Source organism: Tiliqua scincoides, chromosome 5, assembly GCF_035046505.1.
Source record: "Tiliqua scincoides isolate rTilSci1 chromosome 5, rTilSci1.hap2, whole genome shotgun sequence".
Classification (NCBI taxonomy): Eukaryota; Metazoa; Chordata; class Lepidosauria; order Squamata; family Scincidae; genus Tiliqua; species Tiliqua scincoides.
The window spans coordinates 417,116-439,062 of record NC_089825.1 but is presented as its reverse complement, the minus strand read 5'-3'; the positions used below and the strand labels follow the sequence as shown (position 1 = coordinate 439,062).

The window sequence follows — 21,947 nt, the reverse complement described above, 5'->3', positions numbered from 1 at the left end:
GTCCAGCTTCACTGCCCAGAAGTGGCTGATAGCTGGTTGGAAGACTGGTTCATTTTCTCCCCAGCAGGGTTAACAGCAACTTGGGGGTGGAGGTGGAGAACTGGGAAACAGTGGTCTGCCAGCAGCTCAGCCCTGCAGCAATTCCGCCCTTCCACCTCTGCCATTGGTGGAAGATGTCAGATCTGACACTGGATCTCCTTTATGACATGTAGTTTGGCTCCCAATACAGATGCTCAAGGTCAAGTGATTGACTGGTTTATCAAAGCTGTTGTGGCACTTCGGATCAAAGAAGACTGGCCACCAAATGCCTCCATTTTGCTCCCACTGCCTGGAATGAAGGGGGAAGGGGCCCCTTGCATGCTGCAGTGAGGCTCTCTACAAAATGTCGCACTTTGCACCCCCTCCAGCTACACCACTGCCAATGATCGGACAGTGTCAGCTTTGTGTGTCCAGGTGCCTTTTGGTGGGAAGTGAGTTGTCATTGCCAACAAGAATACAAAATGCAAATTCATTGATAAGTCAGTAGATCTGGGAGGTGACAACTCCTTGTAAATATTTCTGTGGGAATTAACTTGATGAGGAAGGCAGGATTATTGCTCAGGCAAGGGGGGGGGGACATCCGAGTGCCATTTCCGTGGCAGACTCATCTCATTATTTTCCAGTCATCCATTTAAAGCTCTGTTGGGGACTGCATTTTGTTCAGGCCTAGATGGCATTTCATGATGCTCTGCAGAGATGACTGATGATTCTTGTAAGAAAACAAGTGCCAGAAGAGAAAGAAAGAGAGAGTGGGGCAACAATAACAATGATCCTTCAACAAAACTTGAAAGCTGAAATTAACAGCGCAATCCTAATGTGTGCTGGAACAGCCAGGCCAGCAGGCCTGCACAGTATCCAGCACAAATTTTGGGCACTAAGTGGCTCAGCTCGGGGCAAGAGGAATCGCCTTCCCTTACCTGGGGACAGCCACTGAAGCCCCAATGGGCTACACCGAAATCAGTGGCGCAAATCTGAGCAGCCCGTGGCTGGCCCAGGCCGCCCAGGAATGGGGTCAGGATGGCATAACAGCCAGATCCTGGCCTTGCCTCCCACTCCCCGCCCTGGGACTGCCTGCCTTCCCCCTCCCTGAAATGCCTCCTCCCTGCCCTCCCACTCCGCCCCCCCGCTCAACTGAGCTCAGCCAACACATCTCACCCATTCCGCAGGGTCCGCGTTGGCACAGGGAGGCGGGCGCATGTCCATGTAGAGGCCTAACCCCACTTAGGTCAGCACGAAAGTGCTTTATGGCACTTTTGCTATGATGATAGGCGTAGCTATCCATGATGGCTTCCTCATGAGCAAGTTGCTTGAACCATTCACTAATGAGCTATACTGTATCTCCAAAACTAGACGTGATAGGGCAGAACAGATGCCGTTTTTGGAATCGGCACCCCAAATTCATATCAAACCACCATAAAGTTTGGGGAAAACTTTTCTGACCCTCAATTTTGTAGGCCTGTGTTAGCAGGATCTTATTTTTGAATATCGCAGGGCTTGAGGCCATTAGTTATCTGATGTTGCTGTCACCCTTTGAGGAACCACCAAAAATCAGGTTGGGACCCATCACTGGCTCCCGACCCATAGTTTGGGAACCACTGGTATATTCTAATAATGCCTGGGAAACTAGAAGCAAAAAGGCATCTGAAATGCACTGCAGATAGTCAGCCCCAGCTGAAGCCCTTAGTCATCCCACTGATGTCAACAGCAGAGTTTTGCTCAAAGTTCTTCTTTACTCAGCATGTGGTGGTCTGTGGAACTCCTTGCCATGGGTGTTGGTGACGGCGCCTGGCTGGATGCCCTTAAAAGGGGATTGGACAAGTTTCTGGAGGAAAAATCCATTACGGGGTACAAGCCATGATTGTATGCGCAACCTCCTGATTAGAAATGGGCTATGTCAGATGCAAGGGAGGGCACCAGGATGCAGGTCTCTTGTTATCTGGTGTGCTCCCTGGGGCATTTGGTGGCCGCTGTGAGATACAGGAAGCTGGACTAGGACAGGCCTAAGTGCAACGGGTGGGAGGCAGGTGAGGCAGAGCCTCCCTGCAGAGTCCTTTGAGAAAGAAGTGGTGGGTGGAGGCAGAGGAGGCCCAGGAGGGTAGACCACGCATGGCCAGTCCCCATCTCTGCCTCGAGGGGGAGGTCAGAGCAAAAGGACAGGCTGTGTGCAGCCAGGAACCAGAGGCCCTGCAGGAGGCCGCAACGGCCCCAGCCTCCCCTGGGGCGGGGACAGTGAAGGGCCGGGCCGCAGGCCTCCAGGGACGCCTGTTTTAGAGCCTCTGGGGGCGGGCGCAGTCTACCCTCCTGGGCCTCCCCTGCCTCGGCCCGGATTGGGCTGCGTGCGGCGCGCTCTTAAGGCGGCGGGGCGGGGCCGCCGAGCGCTCCCAGCCCCACCCCGCCCCGACCAGCCAGCCAGACAGCCTGGCGCTCCCGCAGCAGAGGCGCAGCCGAGCCTGCGCTCTCCTGCTGGCCAGGACTGCAGTGCCTGCCCTGCCGCCTGGGGGCGCTTCCGAGGGGGCTGGCAGAGGACAGGCACACACAGGCCTCCAGCTCCAGCTGGCCCTGCTCAGGAGGCGGGTGCTGCGCCTGCAGGTCCCTCCCTGGCCTGGGGGCTGCAGTGCCCTCAGCTTGATGTCCGGCTGTCCTGCCGCCCGACCCTCCCAGGCAGCCGGAGCTGCGGGGTCGGCGTGCCTGGAAGCACAGCCCGTGGCCGGAGAGGGCAGTCGGATCAGCCCACTGCCAGGACGCCCTGTGGCCGCCCTGTGGAGAAGACCCACAACGAGTGGATCAGAGCTTCAAAGGCCATCAAGGCCTTCTGGGGGCAGGCGGTCTGTGGAACTCCTTGCCACAGGATGTGGTGACGGCATCTGGCCTGGATGCCTTTAAAAGGATGCCTTGGACAGGTGCCTGGAGGAAAAATCCATCACATCACAGGTTACAAGCCATGATGTGTATGCGCAACCTCCTGATTTCAGAAATGGGCTATGCCAGATGCAGGGGAGGGCACCAGAATGAGGTCTCTTGTTATCTGGTGTGCTCCCTGGGGCATTTGGTGGGCCGCTGTGAGATACAGGAAGCTGGACTAGATGGCCTATGGCCTGATCCAGTGGGGCTGTTCTTATGTTCTCAACTACAATTCCCAGGAGGCCTTGCAGGTCTTCTTGTTATCTGGTGTGCTCCCTGGGGCGTTTGGTGGGCCGCTGTGAGATACAGGAAGCTGGACTAGATGGGCCTGTGGCCTGATCCAGTGGGGCTGTTCTTCTGTTCTTATACTGCCATCCCTCCCATTGAAATAAATGGGATTTCAAAGCATTTGACTGTATTTTGCCTGTTGTGGGCAGACATCATCAGGCATTCCAAGCACCTTCTTCAGGCTTTACAATTCACATTTGCTGCAGAGGCAAATGCTGCATGCTGGGGAGATCTTCCCCCGGATGTATAACCCTGGGCATCTACAGTGCTAAATTATGGGGAGACTGCCTCCCCATGTTCAGTGCTCCTCTCTTTAGAGAAGCTGTGACCACAGAGATGCCTGTGAAATTAAAGGAGCAGGGACAAAATACTTCCATGGAAACTGATCCTGTTGCAGTCAGTGACACTGACTTCTGGGTCATCATAGTTAGCATTAAGACGACCCTGGAACATGCAAAGACGTAATTTTATTGAGCGTTCCCTTTTGTACCCCACTGAGATTGTGCTGTGGATGGCATCCCAAGCAAGGTGAACACATTCACAGCCTATGGCTACAGCATAACTCGTTTGCAGGTTAATCCAGCACTGTTCGTTAAGCACCAAATGTGGCCCAGGAACCATGACAAACAGAGCGCGACCCTCCTGTGTAATTAAGTCTCTAGGGAGCAAACATTTCTTGGGGGTTCTTAATGCGTAGATTGTGGTCTGTGGTAAGCCACAATAGATATAGCAATTTCACGAAGTGAATGAAAGACCTTTCTTATGAGCTGCAGTCTTGCAAATGAGCCTCCTGTTTGGAAGCCTCACAGGATACCCTTGAAATCAAAAGGCCTCTATTAATATGATTTTACGCTTGGATGTAACACGAGACCTGCCATTATGGGCTCCAGAATGTAGGCTCCCCAAGGCACTTTGTAAATGTATATGTGATGTTTGCAGGAAGTGGGAAAACAGGCGTTTGCTGGAGAAACCAATTAGGTTTCCTACAAGCTTTATTGTGTCTTGCACAAATGTAAGTGGTATACTGATACCCATAAAGTACTATAATGTGGAGAAATAAAATTATAAAGCACAAGCGAGTCTATGGGGGCAATCTCTGGGGCAATGCAATCACAGCATATAGCCTTCATACATACTCATTAAGAAGCTGATGATGGAATGCACTAAAGCTAAGGCTGCAATCCTGTGCTCACTTTCCTGGGAGTAAGGCCCGCTGAGCACAATGGAACTTATCTCTGAGTCAACCACAAAGGACTGTGCTGTTAAAACAAGATTTCTGGCTGTTGATGCTGAAATGAATCTGTTCCCCTATAGTTCTCTTAGAAACTTTATTCTGCGAATTTTGATACAGTGTTTTCACTGGATTGGCTCCAATCAAAGAGTTGTTGAGCACCATGGTTTTTAAAGGACTGTCTTCTGAACGCGAACCTGCCCACCAGTCGAGATGATCAACCAAGACCTTGCTCCATGCCCTGCCACAATCAGAGATGAGTTGAGTGGGTCTCATGACAGGGCCTTTTTGGTAACCACACCCAGGCTTCGGAACTCTCTCTCTCCAAGATGCCTACTTTACAGGTGTTCCAGTGTTTAGTGAAACCTATTCTGCTTCATTGGATTTGGGGGATGGAACAGCTTCCTTCTTGATCACTATTCTGAAAAGGGTTTTGTATCTCCCCATTTGCAGAGAAGGTCTTATGTTCTACCATTCGCTCTAGTCGCTTGAACTAGGTCTTGTAAGAGAGTTTGGGCGCCCACCCACCCACCCACCCCTTAGACATTGCTGAACACAACTGGATCCATTAGTTCAATTATGTGATCCACTGCCAATTCCCAGGATTACCCACAGATCACCAGATTTCTCATGAGACAAGATTCAGAACCAGTTGGCTTATCTGCAACATGTGAAGACTTCAATACCTCCAGTCATTCTGAAGCATTTTTCCTGACTTACCTACCTAGAGTTCCTTCTCTTGACACGAATGAGTGCTTGATAGGATGGATAATCACTGTGAGAATGATGGTGCTGAGCCTGTCTCTCTCCTGTCAACTTGATGGGAGGGGGGCGGAGAGAGAATGGGTTGTTCTCCCTGGAATTGGGGGCACAGCTTTCTCTTCTCTTGTTTCAATTTTCTTTTGAGATCTGCTCCCTTGATAGTTCCTCTGGAAACAAAAAGGTGATTATTCTATTTATGCACAATGTGAGCAAATGGAATTAAGATTTTATGTACATATTTGAAGTGCTCGAGGGAGATTTGCAAATGTATGTCGCTGAGGAGGAATCCTGGTAATAAGAAAATTAATTAGATTACCTAGGTGCGTCTTTATTCGTATCAGCATTTTTTAAAAAGCCCTCAAGTGATATTCTTTTGTGCACTGAGTGGTTGTGATTGATGAAGAACTAAACCTTGCCAGGGCAATGCAGTGACAGGCAGTGGGTGCACCAAAGCTAAGGAACCTTTGTGCCCCAACCTGATACTGGTGCACTTGTTTGCAGGTGTTCTTATTGGAGCAGTGTCTCAACTCAGAGCCTGAATCCAGAGGTCCAATGCAGGTCTTGGCTCCCAGTGGGTTTCTCGCCTCAGTTCAGCAGATCCAGAGCACCCAAGCTCAGCGCAATCCAGAATACCACCTGATGCTGTCTTGGGCCTGCTGTCTCTGTGTTACAAAGCAAAAAGAAAAAAAATGCCCTTCCTGTGCTGCTTGCATGCTGCAGTCAAACCTGAAAGCAGAGGTGTAACTCGGACGGCGCGTGAGCGCCACGTGCCCTGGCTGCTGCACCAAGGACTGCAGGAAGTCATCAGCACCTCCTCCTCTGCAGAGGACCCAGAAGTGACTGCCTTGCGAGGAAAGAGGAGACCTAAAGCCTTTCGTTTTCAGGGACGGTGCAAGTGGCCGGTGGGGCACGAGGCAAGCGGGACAGGAGTGTCCCCTCTTTTTGCTTCCATTCTTGTCCCCTTGAGGTTCCGGTGCTTGTGCAATCCGGTGCTGCCTTTCTCCCCTTCCAGCAGAACCCTCCTCTCCTCCATGCTGCAGTCCCAGTCTGACGGGGCTGTACTAATCCGGCTGCTATTTACTAAATTAAAAAAAAAGCACATTAGCCCCAGTCACATGTTTAATGAAACATGTAGTTTGACTTTGTCAGGGGTTGCGCGTGCGTTGTTGCATGCAACGATAAGTGGATTGGGGCCCATATTTGCTGAGAGGCTTATTTGAGGCACTGAGTATGAATGTGGCATTCACAGGGAATAAAAACAGTGTAAGGATAAAAACAGAGGATAAAAACAGTGTAAGGACTTCCCCGAGTGCTGGAATTTGGCTTATGCAAGACTCAGTGGTGTAACTGGAGGGGGTGCAAAGCACTTAGTTTTGCAGGTGCGAATGTCTCCATTTTGCCCCCCCCGCTCAGAATAGCTCCAAAGGGGGGGAGGGGCCGCTTGCATGGCACATTCAGGTACCTACAAAACTTAGTGCTTTGCACCCCCTCTAGATATTCCACTGGTAAGACCAGGCATTTGCTTACAGTCAAGCCAGGACACACTCCAGAGGCAAAAGCTCAGATGGAATGTGTGGTGGCAGCACAAGAACACATCGGCTGAGACATGGCCGACAATCTTGTGAATAAACAAGATCATTAAAATGAATTTTTTAAAAATCTCATAGTAACGCAGTTCACATGCACAATGCACTTGTTGGCAACCTTCAGTCTCAAGAGACTCTGGTATCGCGCTCTGAAAGGTGGTTTTGGAACATCGTCTAGTGTGGCTGAAAAGGCCAATTCGGGAGTGACAATCCCTTCCACAACGGGAGCAAGTGCAGTCTGACCCTGGTCTGTCTCCCTGACTCATGCTCTACGCCAATCGAGCGAAGACTTATAACCGGTAACTGCTGCTTCCCGTGTTGTGTCGACGCCGTATGGCGAAGTTGGAGTGTCCTCTCCAGTGCACAAAGCCTGGGTAAAGAAGGTATGGAGGATAGGCTGTTACCCATGCAGCAAATCCCCCATCTCCAGGTTGCTGGAATGGTCCAATGGAAAGGCAGAAGCCAATACGGTTGGTTCCAGCGGCGTCGCAGGAGTTGCCAGAACATGACTGTGTTCAGCCATGAACTGCCTCAGGGACTCCGGCTCCTGATTTTGCCTCAAGGTTGACTCCTGAAGCCTTTTCCACAACTGGATGTAGCCACAATGCAGTGGAGGTTTGAGATCAGAGTTTTCCTTCTCTTAGATGAGCTGCCTTTCCAGGCTGACGAGGCTCATCTACCCGTTTGTCTCACCACTGCACAATATGCACATGCACAATAGTGACTGCACAATAGTGACATGCACAATAGTGACTGCACAATTAAACAAATGAAATTAAAGGTAAATAGCAGACATGCACATTATCCAATCGTGTAGCTACCATTTGATTTTATTTATCACTTTGGTTCAGATGCACATACAAACAGGAGCATCATTGCTCACCTTTGTCTGAATGTTAAAACGTCTGGCAAAAAGCAAAAACCATAAAGTGTGGTTGCCAGATGTTTCAGGGCCCAATCCTATCCAATTTTCCAGTGCCAGTGCAGCTGTGCCAATGGGGCGTGCACTGCATCCTGTAGTGGGGAGGCAGTCTCAAGGTATGGGAACATTTGTTTCCTTACCTTGGGGCTGCACTGAGGTTACACTGGTGCTGGGAAGTTGGATAGGATTGGGCCCTCAGTCTCCACTGAAGTTTTGCATCATTCCGACACGACAGTGCCTTCCATGTAGGAATATTATGAGATGTTGACTGTACTCAGAGGTGGTGCAAAGCACTAAGTTTTGCAGGGAGCCTCATCAAAGGGGCCCCTCTCCCTCCCCTTCAGAGCCATTCCAGGTGGTGGGAGCAGAACGGAGTATGCCCAGAAGGAACACTCAGAAGATGTACACATCCATTCTGCTCCCACCACCTGGAATGGCTCTGAAGGAGAGGAAGAGGGCCCACCACTTGCATGCTGATGTGAGGGTCCCTGAAAAACTTACTGCTTTGCACACCCCTAGCTACACCACTGAGTGTGTTGCCAGAAGGGCAGGTTCTTTGCAGACGCCAAAGTGATGGAACAGACCAGTGGGAGAAAGAAACCAGGATTTATTAGCTTTGCACAGCAACAAATGATGTGCAGTGTTCTTGCATTCCTCAGCCCCGGAAGTGGTGCCTCCTTCTGTCAGTGTGTTACTCTCATGGGCAAGGTCATAGGGCATGCCTATGTCCCAGATGCATGCCTCATGGTGTTCCCAAGCCTACTTTTATACACCTACATGAGTGTATAAAAGAGAATGTAAAAAAGAGTGTATAAAAAAGAAAGAAAGTGTATGTTGCAATCTGCTGAGATGTGGCTTCATCCAGGCATGTGGCTTTGGCTTGGTGCCCGGAAAACCTCTAGATATAATAATTTAAGTGAGGCACCTTTACTCACAGATGAGAAAGCTCGCTAAGTGTGATGCAGTACTTTTGCCAAAGATTAACCCAATTGTGACAGAACAGACTGACCATTGGGAAGAACATGTGCAGACCATTAACTCCATGAAATGCACAGGTCTTCACCAGTCTACCAATACACCGATCTTGGGCCTCCCTCTCAATGTGACTGGCTTTCAGGAAAGTAGAGATCCTTGCACATGCCTCTCACCTCCACAGCTCACAGAATAGAAGGTGCGCACTCAGGCCAGCCCAGAAAAAACAGAGTAGGCATTTATCCCCTTTCCCTCTTCCCTTCCCCTATGACAGCTTTGGACTTCTAGTGACGCCTGTGATCCAGTGACACCCCTCCCCCCCATGATGGGCCACCATTTTTTTTTAAATTGCAGCAGCTGTTTTGTTTATCCACATGTCCCAGGAGAATGCTACATCCTCGTGTGGCGTACGAGAGGCCTCTGCACCGGTGAGAGCCAAAACGAAAAACTCCATTCTTCTCTGTCTGTGCCCTGCTTCTCACAAACAGGCCGCAGCTTTGCTCTGCCACGTCAGCCTGTTCAGTGTAGGTTCCTGTAACCGAATGCCCTTCCATGCTAAACAGCCATTCCCTGCCCACATAAAGCTAGCATGTGGCAGGAAATGGTTTCTAGCCTCACCTTCTCCCTGACATGCTAGCTTTTTGTTTCTATGGCAGGTTCATTTGCAGGTCCCCACCTGCACTTTGAAGCCCTGTAGCCCAGGCACCGTTTACTGCCTCATCTGCTGCTTGTCAGAAGCAGCCTTCTGTCTCCCAGGAATCCTTCCCGGCCCCATGTGCTGAGCTTTGAGCTCCCTCCTCCTTCGCTCTGACCTGCCCCACACATGTTCTTCACAAACGGGCCGTCTAGCAAGCTCAGCTGTGCTCTTGGTGTCCACCCTGACCAGCAATTCCCAGGGCTATGCATCAGAAGAACCCTGCTGCCTCAGGCCAAAAGCCCATCCTGTTTTCATTGTGACGCCCCCTACCCAGTGGCCTCTGAGCACCCCACAAGCAGCAGACAGATAGGCTCCTCTTCCATCACTGCTTCCCAGCGATAGGTCTTCAGAGGCACACTGCCACTGAGCTTGGAGGTAGCGTGAGCCATCACAGCCAGCAGCAGTGAGAGACACGTCCTACATGAAATTGCCCCTGTGGCACCACAGGAACAGGTACAACTGTGGCACACAGTGTGCATCACCCACCTGTACTCTGAAAGGCATTTTAGTAATCAATGCAAAGCAATTGGACATGGATCTTGATAACAGGTTCGCTGGTTTTTGGGTGCCCCTCAGGGAGAAAAACAGGATACAAATTGAATGAATAAACACAACTTTATTTTTGCACTTAAGAAGGCGCCAGATCCTGGGGTGTTTGTGAAGGCAGGAGGAGCGGCACAGAGGCACAAATGAGCCTTGTTAGGTAGTATGCTAGTTCCAAACAACACAGTCCTGGAACGTGCTGGAATTCCTATCATGTATGCACTGCTGAAACAGAGACGCCTGCGTTGGCTCGGTCATGTCGTGAGAATGGATGATGGCCGGATCCCAAAGGATCTCCTCTATGGAGAACTCGTGCAAGGAAAGCGCCCTACAGGTAGACCACAGCTGCGATACAAGGACATCTGCAAGGGGGATCTGAAGGCCTTAGGAGTGGACCTCAACAGGTGGGAAACCCTGGCCTCTGAGCAGCCTGCTTGGAGGCAGGCTGTGCAGCATGGCCTTTCCCAGTTTGAAGAGACACTTGGCCAACAGTCTGAGGCAAAGAGGCAAAGAAGGAATGCCCATAGCCAAGGAGACAGGCCAGGGACAGACTGCACTTGCTCCCGGTGTGGAAGGGATTGTCACTCCCGGATTGGCCTTTTCAGCCACACTAGACGCTGTTCCAGAACCACCTTTCAGAGCGCGATACCAGAGTCTTTCGAGACTGAAGGTTGCCAACTAAAGGTAGTATGCTAATAATTGCAAAAGGTTATTCCACAAGAGCTCATCATCTTACCCAACCCTTTCAAAATAAAGACAGATTTTTAAAGAGTGAGAAAAGGGAGGGGGGAAATGGTCTCTTTTCATCCATTTTGGTTTTAATATGAGGTACTCAAACAAGGCAGACTTTAATGAGAAAGCCTGTCTGATTTCCCTGCTTGCTTTTTTATTATTGTTGTGTTTGTTTTTGATGCCACTGATAAACGTTGTGCAGCGGTTGGCTTTTTTACAACCCTCCAAATTAGTGAACCTCTAATGTGCTGTGTACTTGTATGTCATTAATCAAGGCTTTTTAGTCGCACAGCCACACTGAACTCCTGAAAAGGCATAACACACAGAGATGCCTGTGATATTTTTAATGGGTGCTCAAATGCAGTGGGTCATGATTTATCTTTGTTTTGTTCAGGCAGATAGATGCCACCAAAGGCACAGAAGATGAGACGGGAAAGAGAAAGGGCTTGGCTGTGTCAAGTCTTTTATCTTTTAATTGAGCTCCATTGTGTTTAAAAAAAAAGAGTGTTATTCATTGTAAATCTTAGACAGCCACCACAGGCCATTTTCATGTTCCATTTACTACACCCAGGTGTATCTCAAAATTAGCCGAAGCTATACCCCCACCGAGGCAGTGCCCACAACTTGGAAGGAGAATAAGTTCTGGGGTGAAATAGGGGGACAACCCTCTCTTGTATTTTCAGTGGGGAATGTGATTTTCAGGGGGTTACGGCAGGCAAAACTCTCTGAAGATCCTCACAGCTCCTATTGGCTGGTCACTGACATTTTTTCCCCCAAGACTGAGATTGTATTATAGAAGCTGGAAAGAGTTTGAGTGGTTTTCGCTCCCTATTCCGCAAAATCATGCCCCAGCTTTCAGTCTGATGGGCAGTGAGGGCAGGAATTGCAATAATGGTCTTATCTAAACTGTTGTGACTCCCCTCAAAATAGGAGAAGTTTCTTCGGAGAAATGTCAAAGGTGACCCTTTGTCATGTTGTCTTGTGCTCATTCTTAAAAACATGATAAAGCAACATGAGATCTGATCAGTGGTGTAGCTAGAGGGGGTGCAAAGCACTAAGTTTTGAAGGGAGCCTTATTGTAGTATGCAAGGGGCCCCTCCCCTTTTAGCCATTCCAGGTGGGGGGGGAGCAAAACAGAGATGTGTATGCCTCTGTTTTGCTGGTGCTGAAGCGGAGGGGGAGCGGTCTCTTGCATGCATGCTTTGCACCCGCTCTAGCGATGCCACTGGAGCTGATATGTGCAAATCGTTCTGGTGAGCCAGTCCCACCACTCTGTCATTTGATTGAAATTTGATTAACTGATGATTCTGCTCCCTTGCCGCCGTGTTGCACTAGTCCCATCTCGCCACATAAGTCTCTGATTTCTATTTTGCATCCCTGTCACATACAGAAAAGTGCCAAGTGCATCATTGCAGTTCAACATTCAGGCACTTGTCATGAACTCAAGAGATCTCATGAGATGAGAATATTGTGCTTCCTCCGTACACAGGGTTTTCTTCACAGGCAGAGAGATTATCTTGAATATTCAAGTATTTGTGATGGGAAGGGTATGGGGAACAAACTGGGTTGAAGATGGTGTTTGCAATTCAGAGTTCTCTAAAAGTGCAACTCTCTGTTGCAAAGGATCACAGCAGTGCTGCTGAGAATGGCAGCCAAGAGGTCTTTAAAAAATCAGATTAAATGGTCCATCTAGCCCAACATTTTGCTTAATGCCAGAGCCAATCAGATGCTTCCAGAAAAACCACAAGCACCCATGTGGTCGGAATGTGCCAGCCCTCCTCCCTGGAGCCCCACTCTCAGCAGTGGGTACTGAGTGGCACACATCCTCTGAACCTGGAGGGTCAACCTAGCCATAACGCTTATTAGCTCTTGCTGCAATTATTTTCCATTTGTCCAATTTTTTCTTGAAAAGTACTCCCACTAAGCTGTCAACCGTCATCACATCCTGTGACTGTGATCTCCACAAATGTGTCAAGTGTTGGGCAAGAAAGGTCAACTGTCTTGTCTGCCAGCCAGTCTCACTGGGTAATAGGAAGGTTCAGTTTCCTGTAAGAAAGGGAAACACTGTTCTCTGTCTGCTTTCTTCACACCTTGCATAGTATATGAGCCTCCACAAACTCCAAGTACAGTAGTAACTTTCATTTCTACTGTCCACTGACAAGGAGCCAGCTGAGACGGGTATTTGTACCCATCAGTGGCAGTGCTGGATCTGGACCTCCACACTGAGCCCACATCCCACATTCAGGAACTTCTGACCAGTCTCAGAAATCTCCAAGATCCCCAGAGAATGCAGCCCTGAGGGCAGATGCCACTAAGCGAAACAGCACCCCCAGAGGACCACTCCCCAAGACAGGCCACACGTCCAACAAGACAGAGTGGAGTTTCTGAAGCTTCTGTTGACTCTTAATGCTGTCAAGGTCCACCTTAAAAGACAGAGAGATGAAATAGGACTGTGCTATTTGTTTTCTCCTGTTGCCAATGTCTGTTTCCAGTTTGTAAGGACAGAATTGCAGCTATTTGTGCTTGAAGAGAACATTTGTGGCCATTAATACACACTCCAGAGTTTTAAAAAAAGAAACCCACCAAAAAGGAGAGGTCAATAGAATGTCTGTTGTTATCCCCAGGTAGGATGAAGCCTGGCTTGGTGCATCCATAAGCGTGTTCTGCCTTCAGATGGTGTAATATCACCTGAGTCTCTTACCTGAGAAGGTTTTCAAGAAGCTGCAACTTCTGTTTGTGATTGAAGCTGCAAGAGAGCAAAGCCGTCATCCAGTGAAGAAACAAAAGAGGTGAAGGAAAAGAAGAGACCCTTAAATTGTTTGTCCTTATCCACACTCCATTCCCAGGTATTAAGGGATTCCTCATTCACCTTCTGCACTAACAGAAGCATTTCAATGTGAGAGTCCTTGGTTCAGTTCCAGTGAACAGAGTGTCTAAAGCAGGGGGGGTTGGACTAGATGACCTTTTAGGTCATTTCCAACTCTATGATTCTATGATACTCAAATGTGCCGTTGTCCTACAAGCAGCAGTTCTCAACTGTGGTGCATTGGTGTGTCATGAAAGGTCTATAGGGGTGCTGCAGGAGTTGGAGCACAGTGGTTAAAAGTCACTGAAAAGCTCTTCCGGGTTCTGCGGCTCTGTTTCTAGGACAACTGTCTATCTATAGTAATGAATTGTCTGTCCCTTTTCCTCCACTGACAGATAAGTCATTACTGCAGACAGTTGTCCTTGAAACAGAGCCATAGAACCTGGGAGAGTCACCAAAATGCCAGAGATGACATCACAAGAGATTGTGAGAAGACTATAGTGTGTCATAAGAGAAAAACATTGAAAATCACTGTTCTAGAGCAGGGATGCCCAAACCCCGGCCCGGGGGCCACTTGCGGCCCTCGAGGCCTCTCAATGTGGCCCTCAGGGAGCCCCCACTCTCCAATGAGCCTCTGGCCCTCCGGAGATTTGTTGAAGCCCGCACTGGCCCAATGCAACTTCTCTCAGTGTGAGTGTGACTGTTTGACCTCTTGTGTGAGCTGTCGGATGAGAACTCCCTCCACTGCTTGCTCTTTCACATCTGTGATGCGGCAGCAAAAGAAAGGCCAGCCTTGCTTTGTGCAAGGCCTTTTATAGGCATTGAGCTATTGCAAGACCTTCATTCATTCATATAAGTTCATCTTTAATATATTCATTTATGTAAACTTATGTAAATTTATTCAAATTTTAAATGCAAATTAATTCTTTTTTTCCCCCCTGCCCTTGACACAGTGTCAGAGAGATGATGTGGCCCTCCAGCCAAAAACTTTGGACATCCCTGTTCTAGAGTAATGGGCAGAACCCACTGGCCCCAACCCCACAACCTTTTTTCTAGGTGGGGGTCATGTGAATTTAATATTTATTATCACAATATTTTATTTTCATGCATATTGGCAAGGGAGGAGGAAGGGAAAGTAATTTTAGGAGGGAGTACCATGATTCTGTAAGGTCAAATAGTTCCCTTTTAAAGCAGAGTGTGTTAAAAGCATTTACTATGAATGTTTTCTCAGTGTATAACTCACAGTTAGAGCAGTATTAGATGTGAGGTTCAGGGGTGCCCCAAGGAAGTGATCTTCCATTGCTCACCCCATCAAGAAGGGAGACCCTATAATTCTACCTGGACTCAGGGCCCAATCCCATTCAACTTCCCAGCATTGATGCAGCCATCCCAGCGAGGCCTGCGGTGGGAGAGGGGAGTCACGGAGGCCTTCTCAAGCTCAGGGAATGTTTGTTTCCTTACTTCAGGGCTGCATTACAGCTGCATTGGCACAGGAAAGTTGGATAGGACTGGGCTCTTACAACTCAATCCTAAGCATGTCTACTCAGAAGTAAGTCCCATTAATGTCAATGGGATTTACTCCCAGGAAAATGTGGATAAGATTGGGCTGTCAGTCTCTAAAAGGTGTGTCTTTTAGGTATGTCTCAGAACTTGTAGTTAGGGGAGGAGGCTTCACAATTACCTGATGATGATGATGATGATGATGATGTAGTTGTAGTTGTAGTTGGCAACCTTTAGTCTCGAAAGACTCTGGTATCACGCTCTGAAAGGTGGTTTTGGAACAGCGTCTAGTGTGGCTGAAAAGGCCAATTCGGGAGTGACAATCCCTTCCACAACGGGAGCAAGTGCAGTCTGACCCTAGTCTGTCTCCCTGGCTATGGGCCTTCCTTCTTTGCCTCTTAGCCTCAGACTGTTGGCCAAGTGTCTCTTCAAACTGGGAAAGGCCATGCTGCACAGCCTGCCTCCAAGCGGGCCGCTCAGAGGCCAGGGTTTCCCACTTGTTGAGGTCCATCCCTAAGGCCTTCAGATCCCTCTTGCAGATGTCCTTGTATCGCAGCTGTGGTCTACCTGTAGGGCGCTTTCCTTGCACGAGTTCTCCATAGAGGAGATCCTTTGGGATCCGGCCATCATCCATTCTCACGACATGACTGAGCCAACGCAGGCATCTCTGTTTCAGCAGTGAATACATGCTAGGGATTCCAGCACGTTCCAGGACTGTGTTGTTTGGAACTTTGTCCTGCCAGGTGATGCCAAGAATACGTCGGAGGCAGCGCATGTGGAAAGCATTCAGTTTCCTCTCCTGTTGTGAGTGAAGAGTTCATGACTCGCTGCAGTACAGAAGTGTACTCAGGACGCAAGCTCTGTAGACCTGGATCTTGGTATGTTCCGTCAGCTTCTTGTTGGACCAGACTCTCTTTGTGAGTCTGGAAAACATGGTAGCTGCTTTATCGATGCGTTTGTTTATCTCGGTATCCAGAGAAAGAGTGTCGGAGATTGTTGAGCCAAGGTACACAAAGTCATGGACAACCTCCAGTTCATGTGCAGAGATTGTAATGCAGGGAGGTGAGTCCACATCCTGAACCATGACCTGTGTTTTCTTCAGGCTGATTGTCAGTCCAAAATCTTGAGAGGCCTTGCTAAAACGATCCATGAGCTGCTGGAGATCTTTGGCAGAGTGGGTAGTGATAGCTGCATCGTCGGCAAAGAGGAAGTCATGCAGACATTTCAGCTGGACTTTGGACTTTGCTCTCAGTCTGGAGAGGTTGAAGAGCTTTCTGTCTGATCTGGTCCGGATATAGATGCCTTCTGTTGCAGTTCCAAAGGCCTGCTTCAGCAGGACAGCGAAGAAAATCCCAAACAAGGTTGGAGCAAGAACACAGCCCTGCTTCACGCCGCTTCGGATGTCAAAGGGGTCTGATGTGGAGCCATCAAAGACAACAGTGCCCTTCATGTCCTTGTGGAAGGATCTGATGATGCTGAGGAGCCTGGGTGGACATCCGATCTTGGGGAGAATCTCGAAGAGGCCATCCCTGCTGACCAGGTTGAAAGCCTTTGTGAGACCTATGAAGGCTATAAAGAGTGGCTGTCATTGTTCCCTGCATTTCTCCTGCAGTTGTCTAAGGGAGAATACCATATCAGTGGTGGACCTGTTGGCTCGGAATCCACACTGTGATTCTGGATAAACGCTCTCTGCAAGTACCTGGAGCCTCTTTAGTGCAACTCGGGCAAACAACTTTCCTACAACGCTAAGGAGAGAGATGCCACGGTAGTTGTTGCAGTCACCCCTGTCACCTTTGTTCTTGTACAGCGTGATGATGTTTGCATCCCTCATGTCTTGAGGTACTCCACCTTCTCTCCAGCAGAGACAGAGGATTTCATGCAGCTCAGTGATGATGATCTCTTTGCAGCACTTTAGGACTTCAGCAGGGATGCTGTCTTTTCCAGGTGCCTTGCCAAAGGCAAAGGAGTCCAGGGCCACGTGAAGTTCTTCTAGGGTTGGTTCACTGTCAAGCTCCTCCAGCACAGGCAGGCACTCAATGTTGTTCAGCTCTTCTTCGGTGACTACATTTTCTCTGGAATATAGCTCAGAGTAGTGCTGCACCCAGCGTTCCATCTGCTGTGCCCGATCCTGGATGACCTCGCCTGTTGCAGACTTCAGAGGGGCAATTTTCCTCTGTGTTGGACCTAGGGCCTGCTTGATACCATCATACATCCCCTTGATGTTGCCCATGTCAGCTGCTATCTGTATCTCAGAACAGAGCTGGAGCCAGTAGTCGTTAGCACATCTCCTGGCAGTCTGCTGGACTTTGCTGCGAGCACCTCGGAGGACCTGCAGGTTGCGCTCACTGGGACAGGCCTTGTATGCTGCTTGAGCTCTCCTCTTTTCCTCAATGACTGGTGTCAACTCCTCAGAGTGGGCTTCAAACCAGTCTGCTGTCTTGTTGGTCTTCTTGCCAAATATGGACAAGGCATTGTTGTAAACGGCATTCTTGAAATGTTCCCATCTGTTGGATGCGCTTGCGTCGGCCGGGCCTGGAAGAGATTCCTCAAGCGCTCGTGCAAATTCCTCCACTTTTCTCTGATCCCGGGTCTTGCTGGTATCAACGCGAGGTCTTCCTTCCTTTTTCGTGTGATACAGTCGCTTTGTTTGCAGTTTCACTCTGCTGCACAACAGGGAGTGGTCAGTGTCGCAGGCAGCACCCTGATAGCTGCGTGTGATCTTGATGCTGGGAAGGCTGGAGCGTCTGGTGAGAATCAGGTCGAGCTGGTGCCAGTGCTTTGATCTTGGGTGACTCCAAGAGACTCTATGTTGGGGCTTTGTGTTGAAGAACGTGATGCTGACACAGAGACCGTGATGACAGCAAAACTTTAGCAGGCGTTGGCCATTTTCGTTCATCTTCCCAGTGCCGAAATGACCTAAGCAAGTGGGCCACGAACTGTTATCAGCACCAACTCTAGCATTGAAGTAGCCGAGGATGAACAATGGCTCTTTTACGGGGATCTTCTTGATAGTGGTGGCCAGGTCATCATAAAATTTGTCTTTGGCTTCTGCTGGAGACGACAGAGTTGGTGCATAAGCACTGATGAGAGTGACAGGTCCTACTGATGACTGGAGCTGCAGGGACAAAATTCTTTCACTTCCCACAGTAGGTGGGATGATGGATTTCAGCAGGGTATTTCTGACCGCATTGAATGAATGACAATTCGGGGATTGTCACTCCCGAATCGGCCTTTTCAGCCACACTAGACACTGTTCCAGAACCACCTTTCAGAGCGCGATACCATAGTCTTTCGAGACTGAAGGCTGCCAACTAACTTCTGACCGCAAAACCAACACCATGTTCCCTGGTTTTGTTTGGTGGTTTTCCCTGCCAGAAAAATGAGAAATTTCTCTCCTTGACAGATCCGGAATCTGGCAGCCTACTCTCTTGAAGGGCGACGATGTCCATCTGCAGTCTGCTCAGCTCCGTGTCGATGACAGCTGTTTTGCGTGCATCATCCATTGCTTGCAGGTCATCAGAGAAGCCAGGTGTCATTGTCCTTACGTTCCAGGTGCCGAGCTTTAGGGCAGGAGTTTTCTGTTTTCTGTTGCATGGTGCAGAGTTGTCGATCCGCTTGTCGGTTTTCACCCTAAACCCCACGCACCCCGTGAGGTTAACGGACCGTGGCAAGGCAACACCTTACTGGCTGGGGACTGCCCAGCTTAAGGCGGGCGGTAGCTGCCCAATGAGATGCAATGATCTCTCCCACCGTCGGAAGCAGCCCCTGGCGTCATGCCCTACGCCAATCGAGCGAAGACTTATAACCGGTAACTGCTGCTTCCCGTGTTGTGCCGACGCCGTGTGGCCAAGTTGGAGTGTCCTCTCCAGTGCACGAAGCCTGGGTAAAGCAGGTATGGAGGATAGGCTGTTACCCATGCAGCAAATCCCCCCTCTCCACGTCGCTGGAATGATCCAATGGAAAGGCAGAAGCCAATACGGTTGGTTGCAGCGGCGTCGCAGGAGTTGCCAGAACTGATGATGATGATGATGAAGTTTAAGGGTGAATGATTCCATTGCACATATTCTGTTGGGCTGATCAATCACAGCTGCTCTGCTGGGACTGAGCCTTGACCATCTCCTTCAAGGAATACTCCAGTTGTCCTACAAAATCCTTGCTGTACTTAGTTTGCTGTACTCACATTGGGTAGCTATAACAATACCTTTGGGGAGGCCAGCTTACCATGCAGCAGGTGGCACAAAAGGCCAGGTGGGTACCCATCCTGGTCGGTACACCTGGACATGTAGCCTGAGGGACGGTGGCACAAGGGTAGGACTTCTTGGCTGTGGTGGCGCAATTATGGAATTCTCTTCTAAGAACTAAGTAACTAAGAACTACTCCCTCCCCGTGGCGAGGGCTCAAAACATACCTGTTTCATCTGGCATTTGGGTGATGGGTGGGTGTTTGCCCTCCATGCCTCTATAACAGTGCAGCAGCTTGACTCTTCCTTCAGGACTGAATTATGACCCCCTCCTAATGGCCCCATGGTTTTTTTCTTTCCTTTTTTGGGGGGGGGGTAATTTTTCCCCCCTTCTCTCTTAATTGATTTTAGTTATTTTACTTACAGCTGTTATGTATCATACTCTTATTATGGTGCTTGGTAAGATGCCCTGGGCATTTGCCAAGGCACGGGAAAGGTGGGATATACATTTTTCAAATAAACTAAACAATACGTGCTTGCTGTTTTCTCACATCCAGGCAGGCATTAATATACTCAGCATGAATTTTTTTTAATAATCAAAGGCATGACCAGTAGCATTCCAAAAATCAATATTGAATGTCAGCCTACATCCGGCTAATTAATGTGGGTGTTTATTTGCTTCTTTGAAATGAAATCTGCTGCCTTCTTCCTAGTCTGAAATCTGGAGCTCGGGCAGAGGCGATGGCTCAGTGACAGCACCTAATCTGTGGGCCAAAGAGTGTGCCCTTACCATGAGGAGACTTCTACGATGCCTCTCCACCGTGGCATAGGGGGCCTGCTCCGTTGACGTGGCTGCGTCAGTGGAGGTGTTTGGTTCAGATTGGACAATAAGTCTCTAGTGCAGCCATTTTCAACTGGTGTGCCGCAAAAGGTCTGCAGGTGTGCCACGGGAGTTTGGAGCGCAGCGGTTGAAAATGACTGAAAACCCCTTCCAGGTCCTTTGGGTCTGTTTCTAGGACAACTGTCTGTAGTAATGCATTGTCTGTCCCCATTCCTCCACCTGCTCTGTCATTGTTACTACAGACAGGCTGTTATTACAGACACTTGCCCTAGAAACAGAGCCACCGATCCTGCAAGTGTCTCCCAGAAGCCAGAGGTGATATCACAGGAGGCAAAGACCACAGAGAAGACTGTCAAGTCAGTGCCATAAGAAGAACAATGTTGAGAATTGTAGTCTCAGACCTGCCCAACAGGTGGGAATTTGAGCTACCCAGCCTCAGTGGTCCAAACAGGACACCAGAATACATCTACACTTGCCCCTGAGACTCTGGGGCTGAAGCCTGGAAGACGAGAAGTGCCCAACAGACTGGGGGCAGAGCCTACTGGGATGGGGCAAAACCCCTTGGTGCCTGATGAGGCACAGGCCAGCACCTGGCCAAAGAATAGGAAAGCCTGGCTGTGCCCTTTGCCTTTCAGTGCACTCTGCTGGCACTAGGAGTGGTGCTGAGAACAGAAGCTCTCCTTGTGCCAAGCAGAAAATAGCCTGCCAACATTGACTCCAGACCTCCCACTGAGATTTCATCAGTGCTGTGGGAAACTGGCAACTCTAGAGCTCCATCCCATGCGAGGCTGTGTTCCAGGTCGCTCTCCCATCAGAGCTGAGGGCTGCAAGGAGCAGGCCCTTCTCTGAGGTGCTCTTCGGGAGTTTCCCCTGCGGGGAATGGCCATTCCGTCAGGCTTTGCTGAGGATTTTGGAGCCTGTGGCAGGTGGCACCGGGAAGGCTTGCTGCTGACTTGGCATGTTTGCACAACCATTTTCGGGGATCATCATGGTGCTTTATCGCTGTGTTCTTTCCTGTCATAATATTTGAGGTGTTTGACTAGTTTGCCTTGAGAGCCTCTGGAAGGCTCAAAGGCATAGCTAGAGGGGGTGCAAAGCACAAAGTTTCTCAGGGATCCTCATTGTAGTGTGCAAGGAGCCAATCCCCCTCTTCGGAGCCAGGCATACGCCTCAATTTTGCTCCCACCACCTGGAATGGCTCCAAAGGGAAGCGGGAGGGGCCCCTTGCACACTGCAGTGAGGCTCCCTGCAAAACTTAGTGCTTTGCACTCCCTCTAGCCATGCCACTGGGAAGCCTGTGAAGTGTAACCAATGATGAAAGAAAACTCACAATAAATAAAAATCCCTGCTGTCAGCAGGTGGACAACTGAGGCTCAAAGATACCTTCCTCCATGTTACATTTTAAAAAGAAGATGTGCTCTCTTGTCTCCTCTTCCCTCCCATTGCACTCATTGGACTCAAGGAGCAAAAGAAGGGTCTCTCCCCATCTCCAGTCTGCCCCCTATTTGTCTTCATAGAGTGGTAGTGGTAGCTGGGTGGGAGGGCAGTGTGTGGGGGGTGGAGGAGATGGAGAGTGAGGGGAGCTTAGTTGCTCATGGGGAAGTAGGGACCAGGTTGCTGTAGGAATGCTCCTGTTCTAGATGGACTCAGACTGTGTGTGTGGGGGGGGGGGGAAGGGCTCAGATTCCAGGCAAGACAAACCAAGCATGGGGGCAGTCACCCCTCATCACTACATAAGATGGTCCCCTACATTGCACTTCCTCTCCAGACTCCCCTAGAACAGATTGACAGGCCTCCTCTCTGCTCCCAATGCCCAATTGTAATGGTGGGAATTTTGCTAGTAATTTAATAAAATTGCAACAGCTTTCATTCTCCAGTCCTCTGTAATGGGAAACCATCCCTTAAATACATGCAAGGAGATGGGAAATTTTCATCTTAGCTGTCTAG

General features: G+C 49.5%; 1 protein-coding gene across 1 annotated transcript in view; it reads right to left on the bottom strand.

The window, feature by feature from the left end:
• Positions 1-13,442, bottom strand: part of LOC136651217 (vasoactive intestinal polypeptide receptor-like) — a 151,287-nt gene extending 137,845 nt beyond the window's left edge. The window contains exons 1-3 of the mRNA XM_066627409.1: positions 13,375-13,442; positions 7,691-7,712; positions 2,442-2,796 (exon numbers count right to left, since the gene is read on the bottom strand). Coding sequence (XP_066483506.1) covers positions 2,442-2,796; positions 7,691-7,712; positions 13,375-13,442 — 445 coding nt within the window. The remainder of the gene's footprint in view (positions 1-2,441; positions 2,797-7,690; positions 7,713-13,374) is intronic.
• Positions 13,443-21,947: the final 8,505 nt, after the last annotated feature.